The sequence below is a fragment of the Marmota marmota genome, unplaced genomic scaffold (genome assembly GCF_001458135.2).
Source record: "Marmota marmota marmota unplaced genomic scaffold, marMar, whole genome shotgun sequence".
Taxonomy (NCBI): Eukaryota; Metazoa; Chordata; class Mammalia; order Rodentia; family Sciuridae; genus Marmota; species Marmota marmota.
The window spans coordinates 18,305,847-18,324,634 of record NW_025999869.1 but is presented as its reverse complement, the minus strand read 5'-3'; the positions used below and the strand labels follow the sequence as shown (position 1 = coordinate 18,324,634).

The 18,788-nt window shown below is 39.9% G+C and overlaps 2 protein-coding genes across 7 annotated transcripts in view; one reads left to right on the top strand and one right to left on the bottom strand.

Annotated features, from left to right (window-relative positions):
- Cnot8 (CCR4-NOT transcription complex subunit 8) overlaps positions 1-8,091 on the top strand; it is a 17,971-nt gene extending 9,880 nt beyond the window's left edge. For all 5 annotated transcript variants that reach the window (XM_048782847.1, XM_048782849.1, XM_015492685.2 and 2 more), the window contains 4 exons: positions 230-391; positions 1,428-1,572; positions 2,862-2,972; positions 6,634-8,091. In XM_048782847.1, the coding sequence (XP_048638804.1) occupies positions 230-391; positions 1,428-1,572; positions 2,862-2,972; positions 6,634-6,783 (568 nt within the window). In that variant the 3' untranslated portion in view covers positions 6,784-8,091. The remainder of the gene's footprint in view (positions 1-229; positions 392-1,427; positions 1,573-2,861; positions 2,973-6,633) is intronic.
- A 2,000-nt stretch (positions 8,092-10,091) lies between these two features.
- The window catches only part of Gemin5 (gem nuclear organelle associated protein 5), a 44,920-nt gene continuing 36,223 nt past the window's right edge, over positions 10,092-18,788 (bottom strand). For both annotated transcript variants that reach the window (XM_015492683.2, XM_048782838.1), the window contains 5 exons: positions 18,410-18,661; positions 16,236-16,398; positions 15,187-15,679; positions 12,334-12,430; positions 10,092-11,793 (listed from right to left, as the gene is read on the bottom strand). In XM_015492683.2, the coding sequence (XP_015348169.1) occupies positions 11,626-11,793; positions 12,334-12,430; positions 15,187-15,679; positions 16,236-16,398; positions 18,410-18,661 (1,173 nt within the window). In that variant the 3' untranslated portion in view covers positions 10,092-11,625. The remainder of the gene's footprint in view (positions 11,794-12,333; positions 12,431-15,186; positions 15,680-16,235; positions 16,399-18,409; positions 18,662-18,788) is intronic.

Genomic DNA, 18,788 nt, shown 5'->3' with positions numbered 1-18,788 from the left:
TTTTTTTTTTTTTTTTTTTTGGTGGTGCTGGGGGATTGAACCTAGGGCCTTGTTCATGTGAGGCAAGCACTCTATCAATTGAGCTATATCTCCAGCTATATCTCTATTTTTAAATTATGAAAAGTATTTCAAGAATATGTGTACTATAAATACAAGTTGATGGTACTATAGTTGCCTCCTACTTGTTTTGTGATCCACCAGCTAATTAAGAGAACACTTTGTTTTTCAGAGAGGACATGTACTCTCAGGATTCCATAGACCTCCTTGCTAACTCAGGACTACAGTTTCAGAAGCATGAAGAGGAAGGGATTGACACGCTGCACTTTGCGGAGCTGCTTATGACATCAGGAGTGGTTCTCTGTGACAATGTCAAATGGCTTTCATTTCACAGGTCAGTTCTGGAGAATGAGTATCTCTCTCTTCTTACCCTTTAGCAAGAATTGAATTATTAGTTATTTTTGGAGTCCTGTTGGCTCTGTTCTATTCATCAGCAGCAGTTAGAAGTTGAAAATTGTAACTGGGCACAGTGGTGCGTTCCTGTAATCCTAGCTACTCTGGAGGCTGAGGCGGGAGGATTGAAAGTTCAAGGCTAATCCGAGCAACTTAGACCCTGCCTCAACAATAAAAAATAAAAATGGCTGGAGATGTAGTTCAGTGATTGAACCCCTGGCTTCAAACCTTAGTACTGAAGAAAAAAAAAAACAAAAAACAAAAAACAAAAACTCAAATAGTACTTACTTACAAGCTTCAGTTTTTCAGAAAACACTTTGAACATGTTGGTGATTATATTGGTTTATGTTACATAGTATTGGACCCATCATTTGGCCATCAGTGGCTGTGTTTCCAAGTGGAAAGATGGAGGTTGGAAAGGATTACACACTTGGTTGTCTTTGTACTTACTCTGGAGTTTCCCAGTTATTCAAAATGCAGATTCCTGTTAGTCTTTTCAGTACTTTTGGACTTTTTTTTTTTTTTTTTTTTGGTACTGGGGATTGAATCCAGAGGCCCTCAACCACTGAGCCACATCCCCAGCCCTTTTTTTAATTTAGAGAGTGGGTCTCCCTAAGTTGCTTAGGACCTCGCTAAGTTGCTGAGGCTGACTTTGAACTTGTGATCCTCCTGCTTCAGCCTCCCAAGCCATTGGGATTACAGGCATGCATCATAGCACCTGGCACTTAAATTTTTGATGAATCAAACCCACATTTATAAATCCTTGGGTTCTCTTGTATTTCTTGCATGATAGCCTGTTATATGTTACTTAGTAGAAAGTTCACATTATAGTAGAGTATACTATTTGGAAGATTGAAAGCTCCTAGCATGAAGTAGCATTATAAAGTTTAAGAAATAAAGTGGTTGAACATTGGGATCTGGTAACTGCTGCTTTTTTTTTTTTTTTTTTAATTTCCTTGCTTTATTCTCTCTTATAGTGGCTATGATTTTGGCTACATGGTAAAGTTGCTTACAGATTCTCGTTTGCCAGAAGAAGAACATGAATTCTTTCATATTTTGAATCTTTTCTTTCCATCTATTTATGATGTGAAATACCTGATGAAGAGTTGCAAAAATCTTAAGGTACAGAATATTTTTCTTAATATTAGCAAAGAGAAAAACAGAAAAGCAGACTTGTCATTTTGCTTTATCCCTGTGTGTTCTGCATGCATTCTTTTTTTTTTTTTTGGTATTGGGGATTGAACTCAGGGGCACTCAACCACTGAGCCACATCCCCAGCCCTATTTTGTATTTTATTTAGAGACAGGGGCTCACTGAGTTGCTTAGCGCCTCAGCCTCCTGAGCTGCTGGGATTACAGGCATGCGCTACCAAACCTGGCCCCTGCATCATTCTTGAGTTTCTGCTGGGTGCCAGCATTCTGCTAGATAGGGTGTCACATAGGACTGATTTTTTTTTTTTTTAATTAGTTGTTCAAAACATTACATAGCTCTTGACATATCATATTTCATACATTTGAATCAAGTGGGTTATGAACTCCCATTTTTCCCCCATATACAGATTACAGAATCACATCGGTTACACATCCACGTTTTTACATACTAGTGTCTGTTATATTCTGCTGTCTTTGCTATCCTCTACTATCCCCCTCCCCTCCCCTCCCCTTCCATCTTCTCTCTCTACCCCTACTGTACTTCATTTCTCTCCCCTTTTTTTTTCCCCCCTTTCCCTTCAGCTCCTCTTATAGGACTGATTGATGTAGGATTTATTATTATTATTTTTTTAGTTGTTGATAGACCTTTATTTTGTTTATTTATATGTGGTGCTGAGAATTGAACCCAGTGCCTCACACATGCCAGGCAAGTGGGCTACCACTGAGCCCCAGTCCCAACTCTGATACAGGATTTTGTTTGGCAGTTGTCCATGCGGGATGACCTGGGCATGAAGGGAGTTCTCTGTTTCTCTCATTCTAAGGCAATGTTCTTCACCTGAGGCCCACAAAACCAGGGAAATATCTGGTAACATGAGGTGTATGTTCAGTGTGTTAGGGATGGGCTCTATGTTGTGTCAGATTCTCAGAGGGGTTCTTAACCATAAAAGTTCAAGAAGTCACTACCCTAATGAATTGTTGGCATAAGAGATTTGCTATCTAGAACTGGATTGGTGTTTATCATTTATTTAACCCATTTCTATATTAAAAATGTAGAAAAGAAAGGAGTCAGAAACAGAATGTAACACAATGTATCAGTTGGAGTGAAGTAGAGTTAAACACCAAAAAGAGAATTGGGAGGCATATTAAGTAAATGGCCTCACTTCTTGCCACCACAATAAAATGAGCTCACAAGTGGACTTAATTGAATCCAGTAGGGTAGTGTTGGGTCTATAATATTGTCTGTTCTCTGGACATCTCCAGGGAGGTCTTCAGGAAGTTGCTGATCAGTTGGATTTGCAGAGAATTGGAAGGCAGCACCAGGCAGGCTCAGACTCACTACTGACGGGAATGGCATTCTTCAGGATGAAAGAGGTAAACGCCATTGACTATGAGGACCTCTCTGAAGGGATTTGCTATTTAGAAATGGATTGGCAACTAACTTGCTGAAGGATAAGGAGGTTGGTGATCTTTGTGGGCTGAGTTTGTCAAACCTTTATAGTTTCTGCTGGAAGTTAGTGGCCACTCTGAGAGCAGTTGTTTTTGTTTATTATGGTACATAATCAAATGTAGTTTGAGAGGCAGAAGCATTCTGAAGTGAACCACTTCAGAATACTCAAGTATTCTTGAGCATACTCAAGTCCAGAGTATATTTGGTGTTCCTAGCTGCTCTAATTCTTTAAGTTATTTATTTTTCTTATTTTAGGAACACAAACACATTTGTTAGGCCACTCATTTATGTATTGCTGAATTCTGTTAATTGTTAAATACATGGAGTTTACTCTAATTCATTAATGAACACTGAATATTTCCTTTGATTTCTTACTTAATTCTAAGTTTTAAAATGTATTTGAAGAGATAGAAGAGTGAAAAACTGCTTTGAAAAATTAAAATGATTTTATTGACACCTTTGAGAAGTGAATTAGATTAATTGATATGTTTCCTTGTGTTATTCCTAGTCACAAACCACACTGTTAGCCATGTTCTGGGAAATTGTGTTAGTCCACATTCCGTCACTGTGATAAAATACCTAAATTGGGCTCTGTGTTGTGTCTGATTCTCAGAGGGGTTCTTAACCATAAAAGTTCAAGAAGTCACTACCCTAATGAATTGTTGGCATAAGAGGTTTGTTGTCTAGAACTGGATTGGCATTTATCATTTATTTAACCAATTTCTATATTAAAAATGTAGAAAAGAAAGGAGCCAGAGATATTCAACTTAAGGTGGAGAAGTCAGTTTTGGCTCACAGTTTCAGAAATCAGTTTTGGCTCACAGATGTTATTGGCTTTGTAGTCTTGGGGCTGTGGTGAGTCACAAAATCATGTCTGAGAGTGGGTGGTGGAGGAGGCCTGTTTACCTCATGGTGGCTGGGAAGTAGGGAGAAGGAGGCGCTGGAGTCCCAGTACCCCTTCAAGGGCGCCCCCTCAGTGATCTTACTTCCTTCCACTAGACCTTACCTCCTAAAGGTGCACCACCTCCCAGTAATGCCACATACTGGAGGCCTTCAACACATGGCCTTTGGGGGACATTGGAGATCTTATCTGTAACATTCTGCCTTTGACCACCAAAGGCTCATGTCCATCTCACAGTGCAAAATACATTGAGTCCATCTCCAAGAATTTTCAGATTGTTATAGTTACAGCATTCCTCCAGTGTTCAAACTCTCCTGAGACTTAAAGCAAACAGCTTTTAGCTCCAGTAAAAAAAAATAAACAAACAAAAAAAAAACCCCTAATTTTCAATTACATATTTCCAAGATATAATGGCGTAGGGTAAACATTCCCATTCCAGAAGGGAGAAACAGGGCCTAGGAAAGGAAGGATTGAGCCAAAGCAAGACTGAAAACAAGCAGGGCTAACATTAAATCCTGTAGTTTTGTCCAGCATCCTGTGTACACGGTGGCATGATGTGAATTCCAAAGGACTTGGACAGCTCTGCCTTCATGGCTACAGACCATGTGGCCACTTTTGGGCTGGTTCTGCTTGTGTTGTGCTTCCCTTGCCCAGACATTTTGTGGCTTCCTTGAGCAGATGTTTTTTGTTTTGGGCATCTGACTTCCTGGGGTCTCCAGTGCAGCTTTGGCTTTACTGTCATGAATTTATGTCATGTATCACAGCTTTATGTGTCACCCTGTCAGGGGCTGCTTACAGGCATTTGACCCTGACATATACTGCTTGGTTCCCTGGCTTTCCTATGAAATCTTGGTGGAAGCCTTTGGGACCCCATAATTCTTGGCATTCTGCACGCAAAGTCAGCATCATATGGACTGCCACGGTTTGTGGCTGCCTGAGCTATTCCTGGGTCCATTTGAATCCTAGCTGCAACAGCCTTAGTGCCTTGATAGCTGAACAAAGAAAACAAGAAAAACAATTCTATACATACCTCTGTGAGCAGGGAACCCAAGGATAGTGGTGGTGGGGTTTTTTCCTAAATCTTTAAGCCTACCTTAGGTGGGGTCTTGATGATCCCTGAGGTGTCCTCAAGGCATCTTTCCTGTTGTCCTTGAATAAAGTACTTTGCTTCCTTTTAATGATTTTCATGGCACTAATTTCTTTGCTCCAACTTTAAATAGACCTCTTTTCTGATCAAATTGCATGTTTTCCAGATCTTTCTGCTCTGATTTTTGCTCCCAGTTTCGCTATAAATCTGGCTAAAAGAAGCTAGCAGTATCCATGCTGTTGCCTGAATGCTCTGCTTTTTTGCAATTTCCTCTGCCACATAAACTTGTCTTTCATTTTTAAACTCAGCCTCCTACGAAGTTTCAGGGCATGAACAAAATGTAGACTTCTTAGCCAGAAATGTAACAAAAATGGACTTGAATCCATTTCCCAAGAGTCCTATTTCTCTGAAACCTCATTAGCACAGCCTTTACTGTCTGCATTCCTATCAGCATTTTGATTTGGGCTCCTACCAGAATTACCCATTAATCTCCACTCTAGCAATTCAGGCTTTCTCTCGCCCCCTTTTCCACACTTTTCCAACTTCTTCCTGCAAACCAGTTCTAAAGACTTCTGAGCCATATTGTGAGGAACAGTCACCAGTTTTCTGTTAGCTTTTGATTGCTGTGACAAAATACCCAAGACAATCAAAAGGATGAAAAGTTTATTTTGGCTTATATTTTCAGAGGTTTGAGTTTATTGTTGGTTGAATATTGTTTTTGGACCAATGGCAGACCAGCATGACTGGGAATGTGTGGAAGAGATTTGTTCACTTCATGGCTGCTAGGAAGTAGAGAGAAGGGAAGGGGCAGGGTTCCAATAAATAGCCCCTTAAGGGCATACCCCTAATGACCTCCTTCCTCACACCAGGCCCCACCTCCTAAATGTTCTGCCACCTTCCAGTAGTACCACAGGCTTGTGACCAAGCTTCATTATGGCCTTTGGGGAAAACATTTAAGATCCAAACCATAACAGAAGTGTTTTGGGTCGGTGGTTCTCAACTGGGAATGATTTTGCTTATCCCAGTAATGTCTGGGGACATTTTGGGTCACCATAACTTGGTGGGGGAGGATGGTGAGTTGCTGGGCAGGAACATTGCTAAACATCCTGATACACAGCCAAATAAAGAATTATCTTGCCCTGTAGTGACATTGTTGAAATATCCTGCTTTAAGTGCTCAATGTCCATAACTCATGCCTTGTAACATTTCTGTTATCCCATTTTATACATAAGAACCATGGCTTAAAAATTCTTGAAATGACATTGCCAGAGTCACAAGGTGAGTCAGTCTGAGTCCAGAGCCCAAATTCTTAACTGCTGACTCGCCTGTGAAAGAGAAGGGGCAGGGGTACTAAACAGTACAGGGATCCTGCGGTAAGCAAATTCCTGGGAGGTCTGAGTTTGCTTAGGAGACAGTCTATGTTTAGAGAAAGAATGAAAAGACTATGTACAGGAAAGGTGTGGAGCCCTTTAAAATTAGTTTCTAGTTTGCTAGATTTTCAGGGTTTTTAGAGAGCTGAGAGGGGTGATGTGGCAGTGTTTAGACTGGTGTGACTCCTGGACTGATTCTCACTGCAGTTCTCTGTCCTACTCTGCAGTTATTTTTTGAGGACAGTATTGATGATGCCAAGTACTGTGGCCGGCTCTATGGCCTAGGCACGGGAGTGGCCCAGAAACAGAATGAGGATGTGGACTCTGCCCAGGAGAAGATGAGCATCCTGGCGATTATCAACAACATGCAGCAGTGATGGTGGCAGGCTCTGCTGGGTGGGCCCGATCCCAGAGTGGTGCTTCCTGTGCTGACTGTGTACTCATCTTCCCCAAGAGAGAACACTTTTGAGCAAACTGTACCTGCCATCTGCATCGAGCAGAAAGACTTGTTTTACTGAAGACAGAAGATGTCTTTATTTTAGATCCAGAAGAGGGGAATTTGCTCTGAATTTGTAAACAAGTCTTCCCTGTTCCTCATCCCCACGCCTCTCCTCTCCTGTTGCCTCTTACCACCAGCATCCAGGGCTCATTTGACACCTTTTAAAATATCCAGGACAGGTCTGAAACAAACTAGTAAAATGTATATAACTCTTACCTGTTGTCATTCTTTTTATTTTAAATTTGTTGCTGATCTCTAATGAAAGATTCTTGCTGTGGTTCTCAGCTGAGCTGAGCGCTTCCAGGGAAAATGGTACAAAATGGTGTTCTTGGGAAATGGGTTATACATTTTGAGGTTTTTCCCTTTCCTTTTTTGATCCTTCTTGAGGACATTTACTTTCCTCATACTTTGGTAGTCCTTGATGTACTGTTATATGGAAATGAATTGCCCACTGCTGAAATTTGAAGACAATTTTACATCATCTGTCTACCCTTCATTCATGATCAACTCCAGGATGGATATTAAGTTGACCACTAAAGTACCTTGAAGTCTGTTCCACTGTGCCATTGAGATTTGGTATCACTCAGGCATCATCTGAGGTCATTTTAAGTTTTCATATAATGAATTCGATCCTGAAGGAAATGAGTAAGTTCAGATTTTAGGGTCTTATGCATATTGTATTTTTAATAATGTGCTTTCAGATGGTTGTCTGTATTCTCCCACCTCTTCTCCATTTTCCCTGTTTAACTTTCAGCAAACTCCAGGAATTAGATGGATTAATGAGTACCAGGAACGAGACTCTTTTAAGAAAGTTACAGTAACTTATAAACAGGGCAGTAAAGGAACTTGGTTTAGAGAGATCTCTTGGAGTAATATCCCACAAATGGGGATAGAAAGCTCAGGACTTTTTTTTTTTTTTTAAACTAATCATTTAAAAAGTACACTGTGATTTTTCGAATGACTACAGAATGGAGTTTTGAAAAACCAAAAACCTCTTTGGAATGGTGGAAATAAAAACCAGTAATTCGCTGAAGTGGATGAATAATCTTGCATTTTAAAAGCTTATGGAAAACTCAATTTGAAATGATTAAAAAATGTCAAGTATTATAAGCTGGTATTTAAGATGCTTGTAAATATAATTTATGTTTTTAATTTTGTAAAATAAAGATTTTTTTAACCACTGGCATGAAGGTTTGGTCTTTGGAAGATGGAATGACGCGGAAGGGTCTTGCCTTTATTATGTTACATTCAAAACATTTCATCTGGTAGGAACTTACTAAGGAGCACCAGTGGACAGAATTGTCTGCTTCTTACGCTGCTGTCAAGCCTTGCTACGAAATCAATTTTATTTTCTGGGGCCACTCATCATCTTTGGTGGATTAGCTTGTTGTTAATTAATGGAATTCTTTAGGATGTACGAATGTGAGGTATGCTAGACTTGGCTCAGGGTATTGTTTCTGTCTTTTTCTATTCTACTGCATAAAAATGTGGAATTATAAATCCAAAACAGAGCTAATATTTAAAAATTTGTATCCAGTCTGGGTTTTGCTGTTGCCCAGGCCAACCTTGAACACCTGGGCTCAAGCTGTCCTACTGCCTTAGCCTCCTGTACAGCTGGGACTACAGGCTTGTACCACTGTGCCCAGCAGATCTAATTTTGGCTGGGAGGGAGGTCGTGTATAAGGGGATATTTATTACTGTAAAATCTGGAAAGCTGCACTCAGCAGTCAAGGAACCCTGGCACTAATGAGTCTCTTACAGGTGTCCTTCCAAATTTGGATTAAAATAGGGATTTATCTTTTCTACAACTGAGAACAGAATTACATGTCAGGAGAAATGCTGAAATGAAGGGTTGAGGAACCCAAATGTTGAGTAGAGGTCTGATCACTGCACGGGAGAGGCATGAGATTATTAAAGTGGTTTTAACTAAAGAACTGGCCAGAACTCTGCATAGTGTGTAAGTAGTCATTTTCAGAAAAGCATGGCGTAGAAGGGTCAACTTTGGGTATAGTTCAATCCTATATATATTGCCCAGTATTTTGAATTCCCGTGTTCTGTTGTTCTGGTAAGGTGGACTGTCAACCACAAGCCACTGCTGGAATGAATGAAGTCACTTTAGAGCTCTTTTAAGTCCAAGCTACCAGTGAATTAATTTTCTCATTTATTCAAGTCAGTGAATTCTCATTGAGCACCTACAAAGTACTGGGCACTTGCTAGGGTCTCTACCCTCCCTGGAGTTTACAATTTCCCTGTGTTGTCAGACAGTAAATAATTCATACAAATAGAGTTTAACGTATGAGTAACTGGGGTTGACATTGAGGGAGTATTTTCAGAGAAAGGGCATTTAGGCTGAGAACTAAAAACGGGTTAAGTCATCCAGGGGAACAATATAGGTAAACCCCCAGAGGTGACAGAATTAAAGTTGGTGTGTTCCAGCAATAAAGACTATTGTGGCTGGAATCTAGGAACAGGATGATAGTAGCCAAGAGGTGGCATGGGAACAGGCTTGCCCATGTAAACTACATTGAAGATTTGTATCTCCCCCCTCCCCCCGCAAGACTCATGGGAAAGGTTGTTAAGAAGGGAACTCATGAAGCTAGAGGAAGAATGGAGAATTAGTAATAAGCGTGCATTCAGAGAAACTCTGGAAGGCCACTGCAATCATCCAGGTAACTAGGTGGTGGTAACCAGATGTTGATCCGGGATGTTGTAGGGGTAGGGGGAAATTAGAGATGAAGAACCAAAACGATTGCTTTGCCACTTAAGTACCTGAGTCATCTGCTTGGTGCTCTGGCTTATTATGGTTCTGATAATTAGGGAGATATAAATGATAATTATTTACTCAAATTATAATAAACATACTATACAGTATTAGACTAGGGAAGGAGTTTAAGAGGAAGATGAGTTGTTTTTGTTATACTTCTGCTATTGTTTTTTTTTTTTTTTTCCTTTTCAGAGAGGAAAGCAGATGCACATTCAAGGGAGAAGGGATATCTCAAGGGAGAGACATCTTTTGGGGTTAAGTTAGAAGTACACATTCAAGGGAGAAATGTGGACCATCGATAGGAGACAGCCTTGTTTTTATTGCAGTTTTCAAGTAGCAATTCTTGGGTCTTACCAAGCAGTATTTGTATTTGTGCAGAGTTCCTCCTCCCACAGGTAATGTTTTAGTGAATCACACAGGAGTTTGGAATTTCTAGTTTAATAACTGCTCATTACTCAAGTGGAAGGGAATACATTTTTTTTTTTTTTAAATTTGTTGTGGAACCTGCCATCTAGTCTGCAGTTAGCCACACCCATTTATCTTTGCATTCAAAGATTCTCTACCCTTAGGACCACTGCATCTTCTTATTAAAGTTCAGTTACTATGTAAAGGACTATGAGGATTTAAATTTTACTGTATTTCCTTTTTGTGATTTAGCATTTTTTTAAACATTAAAGCTAGGCACTTACAAATGTCTTTTAAACAAAACTGTCTCTCAAGCCTTTTTCTTATTTGAGAGTCCCTGTTAATTTCATTCTTGCTGCTTTTACAACTCCAACCTTAGGAATTAATTGAAAAACTAGATACCCAAGCAAAAAAGCCTTCACAATGAATCTTAAAAGAAAACAGTTAAATTATTCGGAAGGAGTACTCCCTCCCCCACCTGAGATTGTCTAATTTTCCTGTCTTAGTAACTGGATATGAAATATTGTTCAACTGTTTAAATCTGCAGAAGGAAGAATAAGAATTTACAGGGGCTGGGGTTGGGGCTCAGTGGTAGAGCGCTTGCCTAGCACACATGAGGCCCTGGGTTTGATCCTCAGCACCACATAAAAATAAATAAACAAAGGTATTGTGTCCATCTACAACTAAAAATATTAAAGAAAAAAACAATTTGTAATTAAATAGTATTAGGGTTCCTTTGTGGTAAGACTGTAGTCCAATGATCCAAAACTTATATACATAAAATTAAGAATATACATTTTTCTCCAAAGAGTATTTGTGGTTTTAATTCTCAAAAGGGTTCTGTGACCACAAAAGATTAAGAATCAATGAAATAATTTCTTCCTGAGCTAATTGATCACCATCAATCATTTGTCACAAAACTGAAGGGATAACACACATTTGAGATAATTATTTGTTGCTGTAAAGCTTTAGTAACTGATTTGTCCAAATAAGCAATTCTGTAAAACAATAAAATCAAACTTTCAACCTAAAGTTCAGATGAAGGATCAAGAGTCAACATGATGAGAAAGGCCTATATCACATTCAAACTTGAGTCTTGGAAAGAGTATATGTGGGAGAACCTAGGTTAATAAAAATAATTAAAAACAAAACTATACCAATAGCCATAAAATGTGGCAATTCCACCTTCAACAAAAATGAGTTGTTTACAATCAGGTGAAGTATTTATAAAGGTAGCTGTGTTCAAGAACATAACACTTTGGGTGGTTACAAAAGTTTCTCCTCTTTGGGTGAAACCTGCATAAGGCTTTAGAGATGACATAATCACTCTGTAGGTATTAGTTCTGAGCAACTATTGCTGGCTTCCCATGATTTTGAGTTCCACTGTGTCTAAGGGTAGACAGTTGATTCAAGCTTAACCACCCTCACTGTATTAGTCTGGATTACTGCAAACACATCTAGGGATCAGAGTGAATGCCTGGCGAGGTGTAACTGCAGAGTTGAAAGATGTCAATAATTCTGTGGCACAGTTTCTGCAAGGTCCCTGAAAGTTCACGTGCAGAAGGTCTGGCAGTGTCTTTTGTAAGCTTTAGTGTTGCTGTATTTCTGAAGGAGTTCTTGGGCCTGTTGTTGCATTTCTTGGGTCACACAACCAGGGTACTGGGACCCAATATGAAGCAGGACGAGGCAGCACTCCAGCACATCTGGGAAGGGCCAGGTCTGAAAGATGTAAGGATGAATAAAGACACATTTGCAAAAGAGCCACAGACGACACTACTAATCCAGATTCATCTAATCATTCTTCTCAGGCTGGACTGAACCATTTCTCTCATAAATGACATGCAAAACTAGGGTGGCTACTAGATTTCCTTGTCAAGTGATCATTTTTCTAGTGGCCTACTAAAATCAACTCAAAAAATGCTGCTGCTCTTCTTCTAGAGCCACAGCCAATTTTCTTACATATTTGTAAGCTATCAAATATGTGGCACCATTTACATTTTACTTCTTACCTTCCAATTGTAAAATGTTTAATTTCTCTTTGGACTCAGTTTTCAGACTATCTTGTGTGATCAATAATTCTAGTTTCATTTCCACAAAACATTTTAGCTAACCAGAAACAACTGGATCCTAAATTTTTAAGTACATAAATATTTAGATTTTAGAGACTGAAGAGAGAAGTAGATTACCTTTAAAAATCTGTAGAGTCAAGTGATAACACAAAAAGTAGTGTCTTATCAGAAGTACTGCTATAGAGCTTACCTTAATGCTCTCAGGAAAGTCAGCCATTCTTTTGTTTGCCTCCGTAAGCCTTTTGGTTAATTCAGGCAGAGAGACCATCTCATTTTTTTCTTCTTTACTAGTAATAATAATAAAGTACAAGTCAGGTATCTTGCCTTTAACTTTCCCCCTTAATTATTTTTATTACGGTAAAACACATATCATAAAATTCACTATCTTGACCATTTTTAAGTACACTTGTTCTGTAGTATTGAACACTTTCCCCTGATGTTGTAAAATCATCATTCCCATCCACACCCAGAAATCTGTTTCTTTTTATCTTGTAAGATTGAAATTCTACACACATTAAATGATAACTCTCCATTCTCTGCTTCCCCCCTCTTGGCAGCCACCACTCTACTCTGTCATACAGTTGGAATCATAGTCTCTATCTTTTTGTGACTGGCTTATTTCACTTGGCATAATATCCTCAAGATTCATTCTCAAGAGTTGTAGATAAGCAAGGAGGGAAATTTTGACATTCTCTCTCTCTGGATATTTAGGTTGTTTCCTTGTTTTAGCTCTTTTGAATGGCTCTGCTATAAACATGGCTATACAATTCTGAGACCTTGCTTTTTAATTCTTTGGCTGTATATCCAGAAGTAAAATTGTTAGATCATATGGTAATTCTGTTTTTAATTGGATGAACTGCCTATTGTTTTCCATAGTGGTTGTCTCATTTATATTCCTACCAACACTGCAGAAAGGTTCTAATTTCTCTATACCCTCATCATCATTTGCCACTTTTTTTTTGGCAGGGGGTGGGATACTGGGGATTGAACTCAGGGGCACTTGACCACTGAGCCACATCTCCAGTCCTATTTTTTGTAAAAATATTTATTTTTTATAGGTGTAGTTGGACACAATACCTTTATTTTATTTATGTATTTATATGTGGTGGTGAGGATTGAACCCAGAGCCTTGCACATGTTAAGTGTGCGCTCTACTGCTGAGCCACAACCCCAGCCCTGTTTTGTATTTTATTTTGAAACAAGGTCTCATTGAATTATTTAGCACCTCACTTTTGCTGAGGCTGGCTTTGAACTTGCCATCCTCCTGCCTCAGCCTCCTGAGCTGCTGTGAATATAATTATGTAATGCCACCATGCCTGATTATATCTTGCTATTTTTCTTTTTATAGTAACCATCATAATGGATATGATGTGCCTTGTGTTTCACTGAAGTCTTGATTTACATTCCCTAATGATTACTGATGTTGAGTCTATTTCATGTGCTTACCAGACATTTGTATATCTCTTTGGAGGAATGTCTATTCAAGTCCTTTACTTATTTTGAACTGGGTTATCTGCTATGCATGGGTAATCTCCCTCCACCCTCCATGACACTGGGGATTGAATCTTGGGTACTGTACTACTGAGCTACCTCCCCAGACCTTTCATTTCCTTTTTTTTTTTTCATTTTGAGACAGGTTCTCCCTAAGTTGCCTGGGCTGGCCTCAGCTTCCTGAGTCACTGGGATCACAGTGCCACTGAACCTGGTGTGCCTGGGTAACTTATCTCACAAATAACTGAGATCAAGAGATGGCAATTTAATTTGAGGTGATTTACTCAAAGGCAGGGAGGGCCTCATGCATTCCTGGTAAGCGCTCTACCACTGAGATACACCACAAGCCCAGACATAAAATTTTCAAAATGTACTATTGTTCTTCACCATTTTCCAAATCCTTCAGACACACAGCTCCAATAATAATAATTTAGGACTTTTCTGCATTTGACTGAAGTCAAACGTAGGCCTAGGTTTCTTTAGAAGATGGTTACACTGAGCCAGGGCTCCTAACTACAGAGATGTGTGGATGCATTATTTTTTTTCTGCACAGAGTATTTCTTAAGCTTCTTAAAGGGGTCCTGTGATTCAACTCTAAGAGCCACAGATTAGAATCCACCCAGACCTTATGTAGGCCAGGCGGCACTTTACCACTGAGCTACAACTTTAGCCCTAACCCATGTTTTCATGGGAGCATTTTGAAAGGATTTAAGGCTTCAAAGTTTTAATTTTTTTAAGGTAGTAATAATAGCTATGTTTATTGATTGTTCTAGTATTTTCTGGGCTTTGTGCTAGGGAACATAATGAAGGTAAAAGGTACTTAGCATAATAACCAAGCAGAAATTATCAGTCACTGTGAAGCTTCCAGCAAAGCTCTGTAGTGGTCAGTAATTGGCTCCCATCCTCCACTGGCCTGTTTTCACTGGACATGATTAGGAAGTGACAGCATCCCATAATTTAGATTTTGTCATCTAAGTGTCCAGTTTTATACACTATCCTCTGTGTGTGTGTGTGTGTAATAGCATAGAATAATAGAATTATTTTTCATTAATGATGCAGTCATGTGACTCCACATTTTATATGACTGATTTTTTGTGGGGGAGGTAGGAGTTGGTAGCCTCATTTTTCTTGGTGGTACTAAAGCTAGGAACTTCTGCCTCTAAGCTACATCCCTAGCTCTTTTTAAAATTTTATTCTGAGAAAAGGTCTTTCTCAGTTAGCCAGGCTAGCCTTGAACTTGAGATCCTCCTGTCTCATCAGCTTCTTGAGTAGCTGGGATTATAGGACTGTGCCGTCTGCCAGGCTCTGGTATATCCTTGGTGAGGAAACTAAAGCTGAGACATTAAAGAGACTTATCTGAGGTTATTTGGTGGGGCCAGACCCTAGAACTCACAACTCATTTCGAAGTCGGTGCCTTTGGAATTTAATTTAAATACTGTATTATGCTATTTCCAAATGACTCCAATCATTTACATCATGTACTTGAGACATAATGACATGAGAGTTCAGGAGGATAATTTTCATTCTGTGTTGTGCTCAACTCAGTACTTACCACTGGCTCTGAGGACTAGCAAGGTCTTCTTCCTGTTCAGGTTCATTCTTATCAGGACCATTGGCTGTGGATTTACAGAGCTGACTTTTCTGGTGTTGACGGATCATTTCTGCTAAAGTCTCTTGGACTTCAGCAACAGTTCTGCGTGAGTTCTGGAGACTGGCATGCTTTTCTGAAAAGAGCTCCTTACAAGCACTTAGCACTCGCTTACTTTCTTTTGTGAGTCTCAATAGTAGTTCTGCAGGTCTGCTTGGCTCTGGCTGAGGAGCAGCTTCAGGGTCAGTCTCTTCAGCCCTGGCACTGTCCAGCTGCTCAACAGAGAGAGTCCTCCCATGACCAGCCCTCGCCGAGTCACTGGACTCAGGGCAAGGCCTGGAGAGAGACCACCAGATTTCATACAGACGCCCGTAAATAAAAAAGGCCTCCAAACTTTTGAAAGCTGGTATGGCTGGGGATTGATGGTCACCCAGTTTGTCTCTTAGGTAGTCACAGCCTAGGAGAAGAAGGAGAGTACCGAGTTGTACGTTTCTCTATTTGCCAGAAATCTGGCATCTTGCCCTGTTACCCAAGAGGAATACCCCAAGGAAAAGGACAGCAGGGATCCCACGCTTCTCCCCACAGCCAACTGAAGCTAAGTAGTTCCTGGCATGGGACAGTATGCCATCTGTCTTACTGCAGGCTCTGGGGCACAGTGACTGAGGTAAGATCACAATGTGCTCTGAAAAAATCACAATGATTTAGTTCAGTGATGAACTGTGCAGCTCAAGGAAGGTCTTTTACTGTGCTTTTCTAATCTTACTAGCTTGTGACGCATTACCATTTCTGTTCCTCTTAAACTGGGAAGGCAGTAAGGTGGCAGGTAAAGGAAAATAGTGTAGACATCCTGGTTACCTCTTAGGAGCTTGAATCAGAGAATTCAAACTTGCTATCAAATGACACAACTTGGCCAATCTTCATCTTTTAATAACCCTGATACTCCTGGTGACACAGTTGTGTATAGGTTGTTCATTAATGGATGTGCCCCAGAGGCAGAGATGGGGGTCACTTACCATCAGGGAGGAAGGCCGAGTAGACTTCCTGCATGATGGTGAAGTTCCCAGAGTCGTAGCTCCGGATCACAGCCCGAAGCAGTGCTTGCACAGCCTCATCCCAGGAGGCCACCTGTTGGCTCAGCACTGCCAAGGTCAAGTCATGGCAAATATGAAGCAGGAGCTGGAGAGGGGCCAGAGTTTCAGTTAAACCTCCTTTTGTGGCAGGCACTGCATGTAGGTACACTCAAGTCACAATTCTGAAAGGTCCCATTTTCACAACCCATCTTTGCTTCCCCATAAGAAACTTTCATATCTACTTTCATAGCAACATACAATGTCTGGAATTAAAGTATCACATTGAGAAAATGCCTTTACATTTTCATTTCCTTTAAATAAAAGCTATAATAAAAATCAAAACTGACAGTATAATTAAGATACAAATCAACCAGTTTTAGATACATAGTTTGATGAATTCTGGCAAATGTATAGTTCAGTAACGTATCACCAAAATCAAGATAGAACACCTTCATCAATCAAAACTATTCTGTACTCCTCACTCTAGTCCCTAGAGAACACCGATCTGTTTCCTGTCACTTAAGTTTTGTTGTTTCTAGAATTTAGATAAATGGGACCATAGAATCTTATAGTCTTTTGTTTCTTTTAGTTAGCATGTTTTCAAGATTCACTGACATTATTTGTGCAGCAGAAATGTGTTCCTTTTGTTAACTGATAAAAATATTTAATTATATAAATGAACCTTTTTTTTTTTTTTTTGAGGTACTGGGGACTGACCCAGGAACCCAGGCGGGGGCTTACCCACTGAGCTACATCCCCAGTCTGTTTTTGTATTTTATTTAGAGACAGGGTCTTGCCAAGTAGCTTAGGGATTTGCTTAAGTTTCTGAGGCTGGCTTTGAACTCATGATCCTCCTGCCTCAGCCTCTGGAGCTGCTGGGATGACAGGTGTGTGCCATCGCACCTGGCCCAAATGCACCTCTGTCTGCATATGGATTTACCAGTGGATGAATATTTGGGTTGTTTCTAGTTTGGGCTATTGTGAACTAAGTTGCTACAAATGACTGTATGCAAGTACTCATATAGACACCTGATTTCATTTCTTATAGTGAAATATCTAAGCAATGGAATTGCTGGGTCACACGGTACATGTATATTTAACTTTAGAAAAAACTAGGGCAGCCTTGGTGAAACATGCTTGTAATCCTAGCTAGTTGGGAGGCTGAGGCGAAGGACTGCAGGTTCGAGGCCGGCCTGTACAACATGAAATCCTGTCGTTTAGTACCCAGAACTGCAAAAGATAAAATAACAACAAAAACCCTGCCAGACTGTTTTCCAAAGGTTTTTTTTTTTTTTCCCCCTTAAAAATATAAAAGGATCCTTTCATTTTAAAATGTAGGGGGCTGGGGTTGTGGCTCAGTGGTGGAGTACTTGTCTAGCATGTGTGAGGCACTGGGTTTGATCCTCTGCACCACATGTAAATAAATAAATAAAAATAAAGGTCCATCAATAATAATTAAAAAAAAAAATATATATATATATAAAATGTAGGGGCTGGGGCTCAGTGGTAGAGTACCTGCCTCGCACGTGTGAGGCACTGGGTTTGATCCTCAGCACCACTTATTTAATATATAAATAAATAAATAAAGACACTGTGTTCATCTACAACTAAAAAAATATTTAAGAAAATGTAGATAAATCAAGGCATATTCACAAAATGGACATAGGCAATCAAAATAAATAAACTTGATCTCTTTGTTTCAACATGGATAATTTTACAGTGGCCACTGAAATAAACAAGTCACAAAATAATATATATGGTACAACACAGAAGCTGCCTTTGATGAGCCAGGAAATGGGGATGGGGCTGAGAAAAGGAACAACAGTGATTTCAATTTTTTTCCTACCTTTGAACCAAACAAAAAACCCCAAATGAATATGTGTATTTACATTATTCTGTTTTTCTCCATACTATTCAGACTTAGAAAAAAAAAATACTGACCCAAGACTATTTCAAAGCTAAAGGGCTTTAAGTAATCTGAGGGGTTCTGGACCTGCCTTGTTTTTCTTCTGAAAGGCAAACTGTATTTCACTTGCTTCCCTATTATACTGACATGAATTAAGGAAGCCTTGTTACTGAGTGATTAATATCACGTGCTGGCATAGATACCCAGGTACCTGTTTGGAGGGAGTGTTATTTGTGGCAGATGGATACTGGACGTTTTGCAGCTTCTGAAAGACAGCCTGATACTGCTCTGGGGTGTCCAGGCTGAAGATGCTCTTCCACACTGCAGTCACTCTCTGCACAAAGGGCCCTTCGGTGCCTATGGCCCAAGTGTGGTAAGAAGAGAAGCCTCTGCCTTCTGGAAGCTGTTTTTCCTCCAGATGCCTGCACAGGAGCTCAAGCAGGCAAAACACCAGTCTCTGACTCTGGGATCCAACAACAAAGAGGAGAAAGCATTACACAGAAAAGCAGTTGATTCCCTAGAGAGCTTTCCCCGTTCTTGAAAGTATTCCCCTTCACATCTGTAGCAACCAAGGCCCATCATTGTGAACT